We start from the raw sequence: 20,294 nt of genomic DNA, 5'->3' as shown, positions 1-20,294 counted from the left end.
GAATGAGACAGTGTATCCAAATTGCTTTTACAATTCTAAGTGAGATGAAAACATAAGGTAGAAAAAGGCAATGTCCTCCTTTGCTTTTAAACAGCATTGGAACAGAAAGGGAGCACAGACCTGAGAAGAATGGGAGTTCGCGGCCCCTCCCTGCCGCCAGCAGGTGTGTGACTTTGGGAAAGTCCCGGGGCTTGTTCAGGAGGAAAACATGACTGTCTGAGGGGTCAGGGTTGTTCCCTCGCCTGTCCCTCCAGGACACACACTCAGCTCTGGGAGCCTTATCACACTGTACTGCTAGTAGGGCTGCTCACGAGCACCCCAAGAAGCAGAGCAATGGGTATCTTTGGATAAGACAAGGGCGAGGAGAACAGCGATCCTTTGTTGGCGCCCCGTGGGCCAGGCACAGCCTAATGCTTCACTGCCTCCTCTCACAAGATACCCATAGCAATCCTGTGAGGCAGCTTCATTACCCCCATTTTTCAGATAAGAAAACTGAGGTGCAGAAGAGGTCACCTGGCTAACAAGTAGAGGAGCCAGGACTTTAAACCAGGCCTTTCTGACTCAAGAAGCCACCACCCCAACCACACAAAGTACGTTCACGCTTTGTTCGTGAGCTGCCAGCTGAGCAGTAGGAGTTGGGAACACGAAGAAGAAGTCAGTCAGTGAAAGGCCTCACAAGCTGCACTGAGCATCTGGATCAGGGAGGCTTTCCAACCCCATCAGCCACCTTGGTCTCTAACAAGCACATCTGGTCTGAGCCAGGCCCTGCCAGCTGGCACCACTTCTGTGTCCCACCAGGGGGCAGTGTGCTCCCCAGGAACCTGAACTCCCAGAGCCTGGGTTCCCAGGACTGGGGAGACACCAAACCACGGAAAGAGCTAACTTCTCACACAGACTCGCAGTTCAGTGAACTGATTTTAGGTTTGGAGTGGATGGGACGCCTTGAAGAGAAGGAATACCCAGCTGCTTTCAACAGCCTCTCCATGACGCTGAGGAATGTTGCTCAGAATTGAAAAAGCAGCCCCTCCCCAAACCAGCCTAAGGCCCTCCTGGCTCTGCAGAGCTCTAAGCAAACCCTAACCTGCACTCTCAGGTGCACGTGTGCTATTATTGGACACAGGAACTGGCTTGTTGTTTGCCGGGTGCTGAGGCTCCTGCTGCACTGCCGGCCACACACCCACGTTTCCTGGCCACCCCCTCACCTCCTCTGGGGGCTGGGAGGGGGCCAACACCAGAGGGAGTGGAAGAGGCCTGGGTCCCCTGAACAGCAGCCACTGAGCAGCCCCAGCCCAGGAAGACGGAGAGCAGACCATACCCATCTGTCCGATGATGAAATCAACGGAGGAAACCATGCCCTGGGTACAACTATCATGGAGGCGAGTGACCACTGGGGACGCCTCCTGCATCCCGAGCTTCCACTCCTCCCCCGACAGATCGAAGACCCCCCTGGGCATCAGCGTGCTGTCACCTGGAAGCTCCTGGCACTGGCTGAATGGAAGCTGAGAAAACTGGCAGCACTTCCTTCGCATTTCGCGGCCTGACTCAAGGTGGCCAGGCCCTTCATGTTCTTGGGGAGAATTGCAATGACACAGTTCCAAATGGCCCTTCAATAAAACCCTATTTACTTGGGTAGAGGAAGGGCTGACACATGAGTTTCAGAGCCAAGGGCTCAGCTCCCTGGGTAAGAGAGAATCCACAGCCAGGCTGGCTCTCAGCCACCAGGGGCTGCTGCTTACCCTCTGACAGCTGCTCCAGCTCCCAGTGCAGGTGGGCGGACTCCTCCACACTCTGCCCTTGTGCAGTCTTGAGGGCCATGATCTCTTCCCGCAGCTCCTCAAGGCATTTCTGGTCTGTGTCCCGGGCCTAGTGCAGGAAGTGGGGGTGGGGGGTGAGGATGTGGACTGGGGCACGCTCTGGAAAAGCCCCGGCCCCCGTGCATCTGTCCTCATTCCCTCAGGATGAAGGGCCTCCATGCCCCTGCTCAATTCCAAAAACACAGCGGCACAGAAATGACTCCAGTACATGGCCCAGCGGTGAGACTTACAGCCACTAAAAGGTATGCTGACCCAGTGACCTAGGGGATGAAGACACCCGAGGTCTCTGAGGGGTGTCTGAACAAAGTGACGTACAGCGCAGGGCTTTAGAGCAAGTGCTATGGTGACGGCAGCTCTGTGGCCCCTTAGCAGGCCTAATGCCTTGGAAAGGCCGTAGGGACTCGCACATCACAGCTCAACCCACATCATAAACGCCAGGGAGACCCTTTTTTGCAACAGAGGCCCAACCCCTCCATCCTCACAGGAAAGCAACATAGCATCAGGCCCTCTCTGTGTTGGAGGCTTCAGTGGTGCCCACTCAAGCCACTGAGCTTAGCAAGCGACTCTCCGCCCTCAGAGCGTCACTGTGTTGGCAGCAGCACCGACCCAGTAGCTGAACATCAGAGAAGGGCACAACATGAACCTAAAACTGCCCCCATCTCTGCTACACGTGGTGACCACAGCTTGTCCTACCAATTGGAGGTGGTGCAGCCTCGATTTCAGCTGCACATTCTCCTCCTCCCGCTCGAATAGCTTATCAATCCAATACCAAATCCAATGGTCCTGGAGATAGCTCTCAGTGTCCATGGAAAAATAATCGTCTCCAGTCGGCACCTGGTCAGCAAGAACACACATGAGAGCCATCAGGTTAAGGCCCCTGATCATGACAACAGCTCTTCCAGTCACTGGGCCCAAACCAACAACCTAGGGATGACCCTGCTGCCACGGGAAGCTCTGTCTCCACTTTTGAGCCCCTGCCCTTCTCCATTAGGCCAGGCCAGATGGAAAAATCCCCGCAGCAAGACACTATTTAAATTCGGGAAGGGAACACTGTGAGAGTGTCTGACATGTACAGCCTCCGTGGTTGGATGCGTGCACCTGCTGACAGGTGTGGGATGTGGCTGAGCCACTTTCTTAAACAAGGAAGGGGTGGGGCTGAGAGTCTGTCCTGGCTTTGAGGGCCGAGTCTAGGCCTCTCTCAGTCACTCCACTGATCTGGGTCATGGAACAAAATTCAGAGGAGCTTTTGTTCAATAGCAGGTCCTATTTGAACATGTCACACACCTACTCTTAGAGAAACAACAGCTCTGGGCAGTTTCCCAGCAATGAGGGTCTGTAAGACACAACAAGCAAACCAGTACTATGGCCTCTGTGTGCCAGGCACATGCTGGGGGTGGAACACAATGGTGGGGCCCCTACAGGCAACCTCACGGGAGGCGTCCACTGCACTCACTCCTGTCCCAGTGCCCAGCACACACCGGGGAGCTGTTCAGCTCATCCCCCTCATCTCTGGTCCCGCCCCACCCCCACAAGCCCTCCCTGCGCCACTCAGTCTCAGGGCGACTGAGTCTCCCCTGAATGCACTCAGAGTCTGCAAGCACGCATCCACGGGGACATGCCCATTTCTCTTGGCGGGCTGTTTTCCAAGGCTTGCCCCACTCACTGGTTCTAACACCTGGGAGCGGGCCAGTAGCTCCTGCTTATCCATCACGTGTTCATTTCCCCGCACGGGCCAGAACCCCGTATTCTCGGTAGAGGGGAAACCGTGCACCTACCACCAGTGGACACGGTTCTGGTCAAAGCCTGGCAGCTGGAAGGGTTTGGCCAGTGACTCTGGCTTAACCTCGCAGCCCCCTTCCTGCCTGTTCCTGGCCCTGCACTAGGTGCTCTCTGTCTCTGCCACATTCACTCTTCACAACAGCCCCCAGAGGGAGGCAGGGACAGTCCCTTCCTACACACGAAGAGGCTGACTTGGGTCAATTAAGGAATGAACCCCAAGTCACAAAGCCAGCCAGGGGTTAAGCTGGGCTTGTATTCAGGCAGGAGAGGTCCAGTCCTGTTTCTTCACTGCCCTCAGCAGCCTTGCACCTTATCCTTAAGGAGCCCGCGTGGGTAAGGAGCCCCAACCACTATCAGAGCTGTGAGACAGAGCTCATGGAGGGGCTTCTACAGGAAGGAGGCCCATCTCTCCCCTCTTGGCCACTGCCCCCAGAATTCTCATCTTGTGTCTACCCACCAGTACTTACCAGTCTCACCATATTCTCAGGCCCTGAAGGATCCCATAGCACAGCCTCTCAGTCATCCTTACAACCAACTCCTACTCAGCCTTCAAAACCCAGCCGGAATTGCCCACTCTGAGGACTTCAACTCCACTCTATCCCACCCACTGAGTCAGATGCTGGGCACCCAGAGTGCCCACTATGAGGCAACACTGAACTGGCCTGTGAGCCCGCCCCCCGCAAGGCTATTCCTGCAGGGCAGGACTATGCCACTCCTCTTCGCATGGGGCCCCCAGAAGTGTTCAAAGACACTTGTCAGCTGAATCATACCATGAGGGGGAGTCAGAGGTGCCATGTGAGTTGGGCCCTGAAGGACCTGGGGAAAGGCAGGATGGACAAGTGTCCAGAAGCAGAGTACAGCATGGGACGAAATGATTTACAGCTATTCTTCCAATGGGCCTCAGTTTTCTGGGGGTGTCAGCCTTCCCCATGTATCAGGCAGCAGAAACATCTAAACCTGCTTTGCACACCCCACCACCGCAGAAGTGAGAGACCAGACCCCGAGAAGCTGTGCCCAAGTCCTAAAGTGGCAAAGGCTGGGCCTGGAGGAGGCAGAGAGTGTGAGACCACCTGCCCCGGGGCCCGATCTTAAACCCAGCTCCTACCTGCCTTGCCACCACCCGCCCTGCCCCTCCCTGCACGATCGGATCCAGGGGCCCCATCTGTGGACAGAACGTCACGTTATAAGCTCACTAGAAACGTGTTCCTATCGACGCCACCCGGTGCCAGGGCACGAGGGGCTCAGAGGTGCCTCGACCACCTCTTCTGTGATGGATGGGGACAAGGCTTGCTCCACACCCAGCAAGTGGAGTGAGAGCTGGGACTCCCCTGCGGAGCCTCCGCCGCCTCTGGGAGCAAGACCTGCCCAGGAAGCTCAGTGCCTATCCCTCTCTGAGGGGCAGAGACAGGCCCAGCTGGCCCTCAGCTGCTCAGGACCCTCAAGGCACCCGCACGTCTGCGCTCTGGAAGCGGGGATTTCAGCCAAGGACAAAGCATGGGACCAGCGGGACCTTCCAGGCACTCTCTCTCTGCCTCTGTCCTCCACCCCGGGCCCTGGCAGCAGAGGTGGGATGAGTGTTTGCAGACGGAAGTCAAGGATCCCCTGGTGCACCCCCACTTCCCAGCTGTGCCTAGGGGCGCCCAGGCCTGTCTCCTCAGGTTGTGGCACTGACACCTTCCCCTTTTATGTTTCTCAGTGGCGACACTGGACGGCCACCCGGGCCGTCTGTGGCTCCCCCTACACCCATAGGAGGGCCCCAAGTGGTGGGTGTCCACGTGACAGTCGTGTTTGGCTCTCTGCTCTGCTGCCCATCACACCCGACACTGTCACCGTCCGAAGGAGACAACACCTCTGATTCCTCCGTCCTTCTCCCCAGGTTGCAAGTCTTTTCATGCTGAGATGTGTTTTTACTTGGCCTGTGAGGTCACTACCAAGTGACTTGTGTGTGCCAGGCCCAGGCATGCAGTCAGACAGGCCCTGCCCCTGCCCTCAGGGGCTCGAGCTGCACACAGGAAACCTGGCCCAGCAGGGCTGACTGGAGGCTCTGCACAGCCTGCAGGGCTGTTGGCACCACTGTGATGTAAGCATGTGGGCGCAAGCTCTGTCTTCGCTGCTCCCTGGGCCCTGGCACACGGGCCTTGGAGAACAGTGTGACTCATCCTCTATGTGGCCTGGTCTCCATGGACCTCTCTATTTCTCTTGTAATTCATTTACTAATGGAAAGTGTAAGGCATTACTAGTTTCACAGCAAAATGATTAATTGACTAGAGGCCCGGTGCATGAAATTCCTGCTGGGTTGGTCCCTAGGCCTGGCCGGAGATCGAAGTGTGAGCGCCTGGTGTGGAAGGGCAGGTCACAGCTGACCTCTGGGCCCCTGGCCCCTATGGAACCCCTCCCCCCCATACCTGAGTCATGGTGCCCAAGTCTCCATACAGAGATGTGGTGAGCAAGGCCAGACACTGTGGGCCGGAGAGCAGTGTAGGCCTCTGGTCCACCCAGTGGTGTCCCCCGGAAGCACGGCGGGCAGCACGCTCTCTCCTGGCCGGCCTTGCAGACCAGCTCCTGCTCGAACCCACCAGGAGCCCCACAGGCCCCTGTGGTCCTGGCTGCTGTGGCCTGGCTCACCTTAAAGAGGTTGTGCGGGTGCAGGGTGGGCTCCTCCTGGGCACCCAGCACCTGAGCTCAGGGGCTTCCCTGGCGGGCGAGCCCTGGCGTCCTGGGGGAGGGTTGCAGGGGGAGTGAGAACGAGCTCGCATTCTTACAGCACTTCCATCCCCGTCACCCCCGCTCCTGGGTAGCCAGCAAGAGGTCCCAGCGCATTGCCAATGCCAGCAATGTTCCATGCCGTCCCCTGGTGGTCAGCGCATGTCATAGCAAGCAGTCGGACTCCTGGCCTCCCTGTGGAACTCCCATCCAAGGGGACAATTTGCATATTAGGCTCTTATTAAATAGGATATTAAAAATGTTGCTGCTGTTATCCAGAGGCACGCACCTTGAGAACACGGAACGGGGGTTCCCACAGGAAACCCTGCAAAAGCCCAGAAGCTCCCCAGTGCCAGGAGTGAGTCTCGCTTTGTGTTAGATCCCCTGCTCCTGGCGCAGGGCTTGGCGCCACACAGGCCTTCAGTCACTGTGTCTGCATGACTGAGCGAGGCTGCTTGGACAGGCCCGGAAAAGACACGGAGACAGAGGCTGAGCCCTGAAACCCACCCCCATCCACGGGGCAGAGTGTTGGCTGAGATGTGGGCCTGCCTTAGGTTCCCCGTGTGCACGAGGCTGCGGAGGCGGCAGCCTGGGGAAGCTTGCACATGACCTTCCGCAACCCTCCTACCTGTGAGTGAGGGTGCCCGTGCCCCACACCTGTCTGTGCTGCAGATTGATGCCCTTCATCACCAGTATGGCCAGGGGACCATTTCCAGGACAAAGCCGAGAGCTGGCCTCCCACCCCCACCCGTCCTGGGCCAGGCTGCTTGAGCATAGCACCCAGGGTGCCTTCTCCCCAGGGGGCAGAGCAGTGAGCCACCAACATTCCTGCGGGAACAACCATTCCCTGAGTAGGTGGGAGGAGCAAACAAGACTGGAAGAGAGGGTCCTGAACCCACTGCTCACATGAGGCAGCTGGGTGCATGGTCAGAGCATCAGTAACCCTGCCTGGGTCTTGGTCTCCATCCCCCCTCAGCCCTGACACCCTCCCCTGAACAGGCCCATAACCTCGGGATCTGAGTAGGCTACACCACGGAGAGTTTCATATGGGACTTGCCCAAATACCAGGTATTTTACCTCTTTCATTGTATAAACCTCACAGACTAGTACAGTTATCTCTGTTTTATAGATGAGGAAACAGTCCTGGTAAGATTTAGCCATAGAGATTACAAGGAGTCTTAAAGAAAAAGATCAGTGAATAGAAAGTCATCACTATAGCATGAAGGAGGAGAAGGGAAAGTCCTAGAAGAATCAGGGCCTTTCAGCCACAATCCCAATCCTATTCCTTCCACTACCAGAGGGAGCCCAGGGGACTGGCAGACAGTCTGCAGTGCAGGGAGAGGGCCAACTGGGGAGGCATCATGGCCCCTCTCCCCTCTACCAGGAAACAAGTGCCCGCGGGCCGCCTGACCCTGCTGGGGTCACTTCCATGCGGCTGCATAGAAGTCTATGTCTTTCTCCTTCTGCCTGAGGCCCATCGCCTCCATCTCCAGCCTCTCCACGCGCCTCACCTTCTCCCTCAGGGAGTCCAGCTCAGGGAGGGGGCAGGAGCAGCCTGGGCGCTGGCTGCCAACTCCATGTTCTGGGAGGTGGGCAAAGGCAGGGGACCTGGCTCAGAGCACCCTCGGGGCTGGGGAAAGGCCCAAGTCCCTGCAGCCCCAGGAGAAGCCAGGGGCGGCCAAGCTGGTCCATGTGCAGGCCCCTGTGTGGGGGCCCCACATGCTGTCACTGCAGCATGTCACTCCCCAGAAGCTCCCAGGACAGCTGGCTCTCAGGCAGCGCTGCTTTGAGCGGGAGGGAGAGGTGTCCCAGGTCACGTTCCTGGACCTGGGGTCCCGGTGACTGGGGCGTCCCAGCCCCTCACCCCCGGCCCACAGGATAGGCCTCCTGCTCACATTGCGCCGGGCCTCCTGCAGCTCCAGCACCAGCTGGTACAACTGATGTCTGGCGTCCGCCAGCTGCTTCGTCTTCTCCTCCCTGCGGGCGATGAGAACACGTGGTAAGGGCTCCTCAGAAGCACCCGGAAAGCCCACCACCTGGGAGACCACAGCGGGGAAGGAGGGGGTCCTGGCTTCTAGGAGTGAGGAGGGCGTCTGCACGTGGGGCTGCAATAACGCTCTGGAGTCCAAGGTGAGCTTTAAGTTGTCACTGCAGCGCTCAGACTACACCACAGACCTGAGCTTTCCTCTGAGGTGCAGACAGGGAAGGAGCCCCCAGAGCCACTGCTCCCTCCACAGTCAGGCAGGCAGGGAGGCCCCCTGGCAGGGAGGTGAAGGGGGCAGCTTCCCAGGAAGTGGGCATGGTGCCATCACCAGCTGCAGGAAAGGGGGAGCAGGCCCACCGGACGGGATGGGAGAGACACATCCTCCCTCCAGCCAAGAGCACCCACACTGGGCCCGAGGCTGAGCGGCAGGCTGCTGCTCTGAGTCTGACAGGTCTGGACTGGCCTGATCCCTACAGGCCCAGCAGAACCCTGCTGTGCAGGCCCGGGGAGGGGAGGGAGTGGGCTAGCCCAGGGCCCAACAGGGACCCAGCTCACAGCAGAGCCCCGTCACCCCAGGGCACTGTGAGAGCTGCCCCTTTTGCTGCACCACATGGCAGTGAACCACATGTGTGAGCAACGCGGGTGACACAGGGCACAAGAGCAGAAAGACCGGGTCACTGGGGGACTCACAGCTCCTGCCTGACGCCGCGCAGCGTGGCCTTGGTGTCCGCCAGCTCCACGGCCAGGGGCTGCGTGTCCTCGCTGGGGCGGCTGCTGGTGTTCCACTCCTGGGTCAGGGTCACGACCAGCTACAGCAGGGCAGACAGAGGGGTCTCACCGGCGTGCTCCTGTGCCCGGCACAGTGCCCGCACTAGAACGTGGTGAAGAATGACCAAAAGACGGAAGAAAGTAAAAGAGAAGATGGCAGCCGAGACTGCAAAGCAGGAGGGAGGCAGGAGAAAGTGGGGAGTTTTTAAGAAGCGAGGATATATTTAGTGAGAAAGAAGGGCCGAGGGAATGGAGCAGGCTCCCCAAGCTCAACCTCTGAGCTCACACAGTTGTCTCAGGGGACTGTGCCCTGCAGGGAAAGTGCCCACACCCTGCCCCCTCGGAAATGGGCCAGGAGGACAGACAGTGCGCCAGCTTGAGGGGAAGTCAGGATGAGGAGTGAGACCATAACTAGGGCCCCAGACCCAGGCCCCTCCCCACTGTCCCCCAGGCTGTTGAGCCACCCGCAAACGCAAACACACCTCGCTGTAACTGTCTTGCTCAATTAAGAGCCTCCTGAGGCGACAGGTCATGTTGCTGGAGAGAAACTCCAGCTCCTCCAGGGCCATGTCTGGGGCCTCCAACCTCTGCAAGTTAAACAGGGTCTCCTGGTGGCGGGTCACCTGAGGGCACACAAGGGTAAGGTGCTGCAGAGGTCGGGCAGGGAGCAGCGCTGGGGTCCCCGAGAGCACCCACCTCCCAAGGCCACGCCCCCTGGGACCTAGGCCCACTCTCCCACAGCTGACCCACCTCACTGACATTATTAACCCTCAGCCACCAAGTTCCTGTGGGGGCGGGCAGGCTCCTCAGCAAGTGCAGCCACAGTCTGCAGCCCAGCTCTTTCCTCACACACCACTGCTGCTGTCACACTAGCTCGAGGAGGACACTGACTTCCCACCAGACAGCACTCCTCCCAGTGTGGGAGCTCCCTCAACTGTCCCAGGGATTTCAGTCGCACACCACCCATGTGTCACACAAAGAGGGTAAGCCTTGGAAGGGGAGGGTCAGGAGGGATGGCATCTTATTCTGCAAATAAAATCTAACGCGGAGATGGCAAAATATCAGAGCGATTATGTCAGAAGGTTGGGTCCATGACAATCTTATATTTTGAGGAAACCATTCATAACCTGAAATACTTCTCAGGAGAGCCTGTATCTCATCCCCACTGGCCACACAGGACCACCTGGTTCCCCTTTCTGCCGGGTGTGAGCGCAGGCCCATGGCCTCATCCTCACTGGGCAGCCTCTCCTCCACCTGCCGACATCACCTCCTTCAACCCAGGGACATGCCCTTGACGGGGAATCAAACCTGTGACCCTTTGGTCGGCAATCCAACACTCTAAACCACTGAGCGAAACCATCTAGAGCCTGGACCCGCAGCCTAGCCCCCTGGCAGGAGCAGTGAACTCATCTCAGTCCAGGGCTGGAAGCGCCAGGGGGTCCTGCACCTGGTGCATGGGCTCCAGAGTAGGAAACCCCTCAGGTTCCCAGGCCAGGACCCCCGCCCCCAGTTTGGAAACCTGTGAAGACCCCTGAGTCCCAGGACTGCTAGTGTCCAGGAGGGTGGGGTCTGTGGAGACCCCAGGGGGGCGGGAGAGGAGCCAGGGCACCCGCAATGGGACAGGGAGGCAGGTGCACTCACCCCAGCCACCAGCGTGCTCTGCAGAAAGAGCTCCATGAGCTCTCGTACAGTAACGTCCATCATGAGGCTGTGTCCACCGTCCATCGCTATGCACACAGGCTCTGGGCCCACCGTCTCTGAGCCCACCAGCTCTGCGCCAAGCAGTGCCAACGGCTACTCGCCCCACATTCCAAATGGCTCATCACCCCACATTCTAAACTGCTGTTTGCACCACATTCTAAACTGCTATTTGCTCCACATTCGAAAAAGGCTCTTTTCCCAAATTCTAAACGGCTCTTGAGCGTGTATTCCTAACAGCTCTAGGACCCATATTCCAAAGGGCTCTAGCAGGGAACACAGCTGGGTCAGAAGCTGTGGCAGCTCCCGGCCAATGCTAAGTGCTTTGGAATACACAAAAATTATGACACACTCCCTGTGAAATTTAAAATCATTCTGGGCACATAAAATATGAGGAAATATAAAAGGTCTATGTCTACAGCCTATGTACTTATAAATGTAAATTAACCACTTCAACATAATTTTGCCAATCTCCATTTTTAATTATTTTTTCCATCAGCCAAATTGCAGAAATTTGATCAGTTCCTTTGAAGTAACCATTCGTTTTATTTTGTTAAGTCTGACCTAGTAGCTCAGCTTGGGAGTTCTCTTTCCCATCACAGTGAACGGAGACCCTCCAGTTGGTAGTTCATACATTACAACACCTAAACCCACCAATTAGCTGCCTACAAAACGATTTGATAGAATATTAACTAGTAAGTAATTTAGAGGAAAGAAAAATGAACAAAATAAAGCTGCGTATTTGGGAAATATTTTAACAAAAAGAGCCTGTGCATAGCTTTCTGTGCAAGGAGCATTAAACTAGCACATGCAAGAAAGACATTTAGAGAACAGATATGCAGGTATGTCAGAACAAATTTAAACATCTAGGTTGTCAATCAATAAACTAGAAGTGTTTTAATTACTTTCTAAACTAGTAATCGTTTTATTTTGGTTAACTAAAAATTTTATTTTGATTTAAAATAAATTTAATTTTTTAAGTAAATGAAATCTTTGGACTTATGATAGAGGGGGGACAAAGTACCAGTTAGCATTTTTTGTAACTACCCAGATCCAATAAATATTACAAATTCCCTAAAGTCAAAGAACAAAAATGAAAAAAAAAGCCCACCTACAGGTGTTATTTTTTCATACTCACCTAAATCAATTCCTCTTATAAAACCTACCAAAAGTCTAACAGCCTTCATTTGTGAGAAGCATGATGAGATTTAAAATAATGCAAAACAAAATGTGACCGAAATGGGAAACAAATTTATAAATGTAGTTACCTGAACTGAGAACACAGCACATTACATATAACTTAGAGATTCTTGATAAATTTCTTTAATGATTATGCAAATCAGGATTTGAATAACGGTTGATTATATGAGCTTATGCCAATGAGATATTAACTGGATACTAAAATTTTAAACTCTCTGCTTCCAAATTTCAGGGCCAAGGTTTCAGAGAAATGCAGCACAATTTATGGGACTAGAACTGTTTTAAAGAAAACACGTAACAGTGACATAGAAAACAGGGTCAGGCAGACTGAAACCACAAGAGTGAGTGCAAGCCAGGCACAGTGATGAGCACGTTGCACACATTATAGCTCATTCAATCAACTCAAAGGCCTCCAGGTGTTCCATCAACTCCCACTGACTTAGCTGAACTTTGGACCTCAGGTATGCAGAAATTCTAGGAGTAATATAAGGTTTTCTATCCTGAAAACCGGTTCCATGCCCTGGCTGCTATGGCTCAGTTGGCTGGAGCAGCATTCCATACACTGAAAGGTTGTGGGTTTGATTCCAGTCAGGCCATATACCTAGGTTGTGGGTTCAATCCCCAGTCAGGGTGTATATGGGAGGCAACCGATCAATGTTGCTCTCTTACTTAAATGATTCTCTCTCTCTCTCTCTCCCTCTCTCTCTCTCTCTCTCCATCTCTGTCTCTCTATCTCTTCCCTCTCCTCTCTCTCTCTCTCTCTCTCTCTCTCTCTCTCTCTCTCTCTCTCTCCATCTCTGTCTCTCTATCTCTTCCCCCTCCCCTCTAAAATCAATAAGCATATCCTCGGGTTAGGATGAAAAGAAAATGGTTCTATTAAATCTTAGAAAACTTAGAAAGTAATTTTCAAATTTTAATAGTTATAAATTCCTATCAAAATTTCCAATAGTTACAGAGAATGCCTTGACTCGAACTAAACCAACAATTCAATTATTTTATTATACAAGCAGTTTTACTGCCATCTGAGTCAGACCCTCAGAACGTTCTGCCGTTGGATTGGAAATCAATAGATACAGCTCTACAATCAGATTCCTAGTTGGGAAAAGTTGAATAATAGTCTTTAAACATACGATGAGACATTAGCAAACACCTCTACACTTAAGATATGTGGACTGTACATGTGGGATTTTGCAAGGGAATGAGGAAGAGGGGAGGTGAGAAACAAAAAAGTCAGAATTCCTTACTTGGAGAAAGTTATTAATAAAGCAAAAGTGTTAACAACTGGACAGCCCTAACTGGTTTGGCTCAGTGGATGGAAGTCGGCCTGCGGACTAAAGGATCCCTCTCTGGTTAGTTTCCAGTCAAGGGCATATATCTTGGTCGCAGGCTCGATCCCCAGTAGGTGACGTGCAGGAGGCAGCTGGTTGATGTTTTTCTCTCGTCGATGTTTCTAACTCTCTGTCCCTTTCCCTTGCTCTTTGCAATATCCATAAAATATATACTTTTTTAAAAAGATAAAGAAATGGACAGGTGTGTACCTTTTCATTCATGAAATAAAAATATGTGACCTAGATTTTATAACATAATTACTTAGAAAGCCTCTTCCCAGCCTTCATTTTGCAAATACAAAGAAAGTGGGAAGGAAAAAATTGAGCTCTTTAGAGCAGCGGTCGCCAACCTTTTGGACCTCATGGACCACCAGTGGTCTGCGGGCCACTGGTTGGTGACTGTTGCTTTAGAGGGCTTAGGAAAACAGAGACTATCTTGGATTTTCTTTCTCCAAGGAGTGTTCCAATGATTATTTCTGTGGGAGAGATAATCAACAAAGTCTCCAGTATGTCTACAAAGTTAAAAGCACAATTGGAAATGAAAAATAGGAAAGATTCCTTTTTCAATGCCCTCTTACAAAGCAAATATCAACCTAAGGTGACACAGCCAACGATATGTCCCGTGTATTTTTCTAACAAAAATCAATAATGCCTAAAAGCGCTGTCCAAAATCATCACGCGCGACTCAGACAGGAGCAGTGGACAGTCTGCGCATTCAGTGACTCCTCTGCCCTGTGCTGTGGCTCAGCTGAGTCCTAAAAGAGCAGGCCCCATGCAACAGAAAATGAATGATTTTGGTTTTATATAGAGTTACCACTGGTACTTTGCTCAAGATACAGATTCTTTTCATGGAGATAACGTAAAAATTATTATATGAAGAATTAGTTGCTTTTGAAGTTTCCTTTAACAAAGTGTTACTCTATAAAACAAAAGATGATCCTCAGCAGTAACCCTTGAAAAAAGGGAAATCCAGAATGTCCTAACCTTTCTATTATCTTTTCCCTCACAACCCTAGATACCATAATGTGTTCATGTATACAAAGCAAAGGAGAGAAAAAGTAAAGATAAGGCAACACCAGAAAGAGGACTGTTAAAAACTCTACCTAAGTTATTAGCTACGATTCTTATTATACAGTTTATAGCGATATATAAAGATGTGTCAAAAACAGAACATACCTTGTTATGTCCTGAATCTCCGCCTCTGACAGTATCTGGTGCCATGTGTTCAATAGTGCCACAGAACAAACACAACAAATCGAAAAGGTATGACAGGCAACAGTTTCTGGTGGGAGACAGGAAATTTTGTAGGTCATATTTTATGAACTACTAGAGGCCTGAGCCAGGCCTGCACCCTCTCACAGTCTGGGGCTCCCTGTGGGCAGCTGGACAGCCTTAGCTTTGCTGCAAAGGCAGGCTCCTGCCACTGCCACTGCCCCTGCACTCGCCAGCTGTGAGCCAGGCTTCTGGCTGAGCTGCTCCCCCTGTGGTAGCCCACTGACCACCAGAGGGCAGCTCCTGTGTTGAGCATTTGCCCCCTGGTGGTCAGTGCGGGACACAGCATCATAGCTTGGTCTTTCTGCCATTAGGTCGATTTGCATATTAGCCTTTTATTAGATAGGATGATATAATAGACTAGGATAACATAGCTAAATTCTATTGTGATTACTGTTTATTGTAGCACCTAAAAAGAAATAAATGAAACACAGACCATATTTTATTTTTATTTATATATGTATATATCATAATTAAGTAGTTTTAATATACTTATTAGCATCTACCTATGACACCAGGAGGTCTCAGTTTGATTACAGTCAGGGCACATCTAAATATCCTTTTTTTTTTTTAGGAAAATCTTTATTGCTGAGAGCATTACAGATGCCCCCCTTTGCTCTCCAGGGCCCCCATCCACCCAGATCCCACCCCACGCCAGACCTTCACCACCCTATTGTCTGTGTCCTTAGGTAATGCATATATGCATATAAGATTTTTCCTGAATATCTTCCCATACCCCTCTCACTCCTTTCCTCTGAGATTTGTCAGTCTGTTCTGTTTTCATGCTTCTGATTCTATTTTATTCATCAGTTTATTTTGTTCGTAAGATTTCTTGTTCATTTATTTTGATTTTTAAATTCAGTTGCTGATAGATATGTATTTATTGCCATTTTGTTGTTCATATTTTTTTCTTTTTTTCTTCTGCCTCTTCTTCTTTAAGAATACCCTTCAACATGTCATGTAATACTGGCTTGGTGGGGATGAATACCTTTAGCTTCTTCTTGTCTGTGAAGCTGTTTATCTGATGTTCAATTTTAAATGATAGCTTTGCTGGGTAGAGTAATCTTGGTTATAGGTTCTTGCTATTCATCTCTTTCTTTATTTCTTGCCACTCCCTTCTGGCCTGAAAAGTTTCTGTTGAGAAATCAGCTGACAGTCATATGAGTGCTCCCTTGTAGGTAACTACTTGCTTTTCTCTTGCTGCTTTTAAAACCCTCTGTTTTTCTTTAACAGTTGCCACTTTAATTATGATGTGGACCTCTTTGGATTCATCTTGTTTGGGACTTACTCTGTTTCCTGAACTTGTAAGACGATTTCTTTTACCATGTGGGGGAAGTTTTCTGTCATTATTTATTCAAATAATTTTTCAAGATCTTGCTCTCTCTTTCTTCTCCTTCTAGAACCCCCATAATGGGAATGTTGGTGCACTGGAAGTTGTCCCAGAGGCTCCTTACATTATCTCCATACCTTTTTATTCTTTTCCCTTTTGTTCTTCTTATTAGGTGCCTTTTGCTTCCTCATGTTCCAAATCATTTATTTGATTCTCAGAATCCTCTACTCTACTGTTGAATTCCTGTAAATTATTCTTTATTTCAGTTAGTATATGCTTAATTTCTCACTGGTCCTATTTTTATGTCTTTGGCATTCTCACCAAGATCCTTGAACATCTTAATAAGTCCCTTGAATCTCTCATTAATTCCCTTGAAGCTCTCATTAAGTCCCTTGAACCTCTCATTAAGATCCTTGAGTGACCTTAGAACCATTGTTTTGAACACTGTCTCCAGGAGTTTGCTTACTTCCATTTCTTTCATTTGTGACATGTTTCATTGTCTCTGTATTTTGGCAGCTTCCCTGTATCTGTATTTGTTTCTATGTATTAGGTAGAACTACTATGTCTCCTGGAATTGGTAGAGAGAACTTGTATATTAGGTTTCCTGTAGGGCCTAGTCACGGTTCAGACTCCCCAGTCACCTGAGCAGGGCACTCTGTGTCTGCTCCTGTGTGGGCTGTGTGCACAGTCTTGTTGTAGTTGATAATTGACTGCTGTTGGCATCACTGGGAGGAATTGATTTCCAGGCTGATGGGCTGTGAGGACCAGCTGCATCCCAAATGGAAGAGCTTCTGTGCAGGAGACACCCATATGGAACAGGACTTGTTTCAGTGGGGCTTTGGTGCTCGCTGAGTCAGCTCCTTGAGTGTGTTGCTTGTGGATGTGCAGAGCTGTAATCTGTTATGATATGAAGCTGTCCACCAGATTCATTGGCTTTGGGGCCTCCAGGAGGTGCAAAGTCAGCCACTGCCTGGGGCCACCTAGCAGGAGCTACAGAGGGATATGCAGATGGCTGCTATTTGTTTTGGGCTAGGAAGTGCCCAGGCAAGACCCAGCTGTAAAGCAAAACAGGCTGGTGATAGTACAGAGTCTTCGGCCTTTTATTGATAGGTTCGATGCCAGCTGTTGCTTGTTTGAGATTCTAGCAAAGTCTGAAGCCTGATCCAGGATAGGCCACTCATATGGAAAATTGGCTACAAACAGCTTGGGTAGGGCTGCAAATTGGATGGGGTGAGGTCTCAGGGAATAACCAGGGTGGAGAAAACAGTGAGAGCCACACTGATGGAAACTCAGATATGGTTGCCAGTCAGCTTTGTGACTGGGGAGGTCCCAGCACAGGAACAATGAACCTTGCAAGCACACACTTGACAATCATGCTGGCAAGTTACTCTCAGGGATCCTTCTTTTCAACAAAATTAGATGTTTATGTTGAAAGAGTCACTACTTTAAAAATTAATGCATAAGCCGGGCCAGTGTCACTCAGTGGTTGAACATTCAACTATAAACCAGGAGGTCACAGTTCAATTCCAGTCAGGGCACATGCCCAGGGTTTCTGGCTCAATTGCCAATAGGGGGCATGCAGGAGGCAACCCATCATGTATTCTTTCTCATCATTGATGTTTCTCTCTCTCTCTCTCTCTCTCTCTCTCTCTCCCCCTCCCCCTTTCTCTCTGAAGTCAACAAAAATATATTAAAATTAACACATAGGTATACATATGATAGGATGTACACTACCACAGGGCATAATCTTTGCAAACCAGTCTGAGTGTACAGTATTGATGCACAACAGCATGGACTGGTGAATGAAGCACAGAGCAATCTGCCACAGCTCTCAAATCTCCCCTGTAAGTACACCCCCTCATCTCCTACAAGGTGGTGTGCTTTGGCCAGCAGCCATCTGGTCCCCTGGCAAAATAGCACTGTTAGAAGTGTTCAAACGCATCTCTGTCTGTAACGCTGCACAACAATGCATATCTAACAGCACTCATTCTGAATTGCAGGCTGAGACTGGAGGAGGAGGAGGTAGAAGTAGGATGACTTGGATGGATGTCAACGGTCCAGTCAGGAAGTGAGACCCAGACCTGGAGGAACACAGCTGTGCCGGACAATTAGCAGGTGTGACCAGCCACTCAGACACTTGATGGGAAGGTTTAAACGTTGGGGAACAAAAGCTGGAAAAAGAAAATGGGGGGAGAGCAGATTAGTGGGGGCTAGTTAAAGTGTGGGTGCAGGTGAGCTCAACAGGATATACATGTGTCACTGACAAAATGCAAACACTAAATGTTAGAAGACCCCAGAGAAAGGCACCGATGGGCAGGATGGTACAATGACTTCACAGAGTCCAGCTCCTATAGACTTGGAATATTCTTTAGTTAATAAATAAATGTAACCAGTAAACTCCCCATTTGAGCCCCTTCACTAAAGATAAACCTTAAGTGCCACTATATTATGTTCAAATATAACTTAAAAAAGGGAAATTAGAATTCTTTAGATATCAAGAAAAAATCATGCATAAAAGCCACTCAGGTTGGACGTTTTGAACACAGGAATGGTATTATTTTATTATATCAAATTTTATCAAATTTTAAATTCATTTGATGTCTTCAAAATAAATATAACTTAATATAGCATTTAAAAATAGCAATGCCGTTTATGTTAGTGAAGTTATTTAAGCACATACATTCATTCGATGGGATTTTAACACAAATCAGCAGAGACCTGGTTTTATTTTTAAGTGACTCAAGGGCCACTCAGTGACTGGCGCCAAGGGCTTCGTGCCCCTCTCATCCCGGGAGGCCCTTCCTGGCCCCACAGCACTGGAGTTCCCTGGGCGCAGCGTCGGGAGAGCTCCTCGCTGGGCACAGGCTTCAGGGGCTGCCCTGGGCTGAGGCGCCGCAATGGCTTCCCTGGAACCGTCATTGCTGGTGCCCTTCACGCCACGAGTGAAGGTGAAGTGAGGAGTGGCCATAACCTCCCGTGTTCCCGTCAGTGAACTGACCTGCTAGGTGGTCAGGCCCATGGCTGTCCCTGCATCTCCCTGCAATCCTGTCCTGGTCAGAACCGTGTGGCTGTGGGGGGTCCCAGTCTGACAAAGGGAGGGGGCGGGGCTGGGAAACTCTGGATCCACACGGGCTGGAGGAAGGCCCTGGCTCCTTTACACCCTGCAGGGAGCAGCGGGCCTGGCGAGGTGAGGAGGGAGGGAATCCCGACCTTAGAAGGCGGCTCCCTATGCAGCTGGTGCCCACAGATCGGGGGCTCAGCTGGGAGGACCAAGCCTGGCCTGCCCTGCCCTGCCTGGCCCTGGCCACCTTCTGGGGAAGGAACGGACCACCTGCAATGGGCGCTGCTCCCCCGCGGGGCTGGCTTCTGAGGCCCCAGCACAGACTCCTCACCAAGGGCTTAGCTGCTCCAGGGCCCCGCCCGCTGCCCTCTGTGCTCCAGCCCATGCCTGCCTGAGGCCATGAGCACTGGAAAGCCACCATCTTCCAGAGACAGGAACTCCAACTTCCAGCAGGGGCGGGACTTCCTGAGGAGAGCAGGCAGCAGGGAGGGGCGGAGCTTCCTGGGGAGAGCAGGGATCAGGGAGGGGCAGGACTTCCTGGGGAGAGTAGTCAGCAGGGAGGGGCGGAGCTTCCTGGGGAGAGCAGGCAGCAGGGAGGGGCGGAGCTTCCTGGGAGAGCAGGGATCAGGGAGGGGCGGGACTTCCTGGGGAGAGCAGGCAGCAGGGAGGGGCGGAGCTTCCTGGGGAGAGCAGGCAGCAGGGAGGGGCGGAGCTTCCTGGGAGAGCAGGGATCAAGGAGGGGCGGGACTTCCTGGGGAGAGCAGTCAGCAGGGAGGGGCGGAGCTTCCTGGGGAGAGCAGGCAGCAGGGAGGGGCGGAGCTTCCTGGGAGAGCAGGGATCAGGGAGGGGCGGGACTTCCTGGGGAGAGCAGGCAGCAGGGAGGGGCGGAGCTTCCTGGAGAGAGCAGGGATCAGGGAGGGGCGGGACTTCCTGGGGAGAGCAGGGAGCAGGGAGGGCCGGGGTAACGCCCCCTGCTGGCCGGAGGGCCGCAGCCCCGGAAACGCGGCCACAGTGTGTCCACTCTCAGAAGCCTGGTCCCCTGATGGCAGTGAATGCAGAGCTAGGCTCTCACTTCAAGTCAGGTGGGTCTGGCTTCTCCTATGGCAACTGGCACTTAGGGAATGTCTACTTCACATCTTAATAAGGTATGACTTTCAAAATACTGTCTTGTTAATTCTGGTTAGCACTCAAAAGCTGAATTCCAAATGTGTTTCCTTCTTTTCTGCTCTCAGAGTCCTAACCACACACATTCCTCTTGCCCAGGTAAGAAAACCACCCCCTTCCTTGCCATGAGATGGGTGCCTGTGCATGGTCAGGGTTGGTCACATACACAGCAATGAAAAGATAAAGGCACCTG

The 20,294-nt window shown here is 51.9% G+C and overlaps 1 protein-coding gene across 1 annotated transcript in view; it reads right to left on the bottom strand.

The window, feature by feature from the left end:
* LOC132213919 (protein Daple-like) overlaps positions 1-10,773 on the bottom strand; it is a 77,236-nt gene extending 66,463 nt beyond the window's left edge. The window contains 10 exon segments of the mRNA XM_059660797.1: positions 1,316-1,488; positions 1,745-1,863; positions 2,508-2,648; positions 5,999-6,052; positions 7,730-7,839; positions 7,842-7,878; positions 8,192-8,273; positions 8,971-9,089; positions 9,531-9,671; positions 10,690-10,773. Coding sequence (XP_059516780.1) covers positions 1,316-1,488; positions 1,745-1,863; positions 2,508-2,648; positions 5,999-6,052; positions 7,730-7,839; positions 7,842-7,878; positions 8,192-8,273; positions 8,971-9,089; positions 9,531-9,671; positions 10,690-10,773 — 1,060 coding nt within the window.
* Between the last annotated feature and the right edge of the window lie 9,521 nt (positions 10,774-20,294).

This window comes from Myotis daubentonii, chromosome 12, assembly GCF_963259705.1.
Source record: "Myotis daubentonii chromosome 12, mMyoDau2.1, whole genome shotgun sequence".
In the NCBI taxonomy this organism is placed as follows: Eukaryota; Metazoa; Chordata; class Mammalia; order Chiroptera; family Vespertilionidae; genus Myotis; species Myotis daubentonii.
This window is presented reverse-complemented; position numbering and strand designations above follow the sequence as displayed.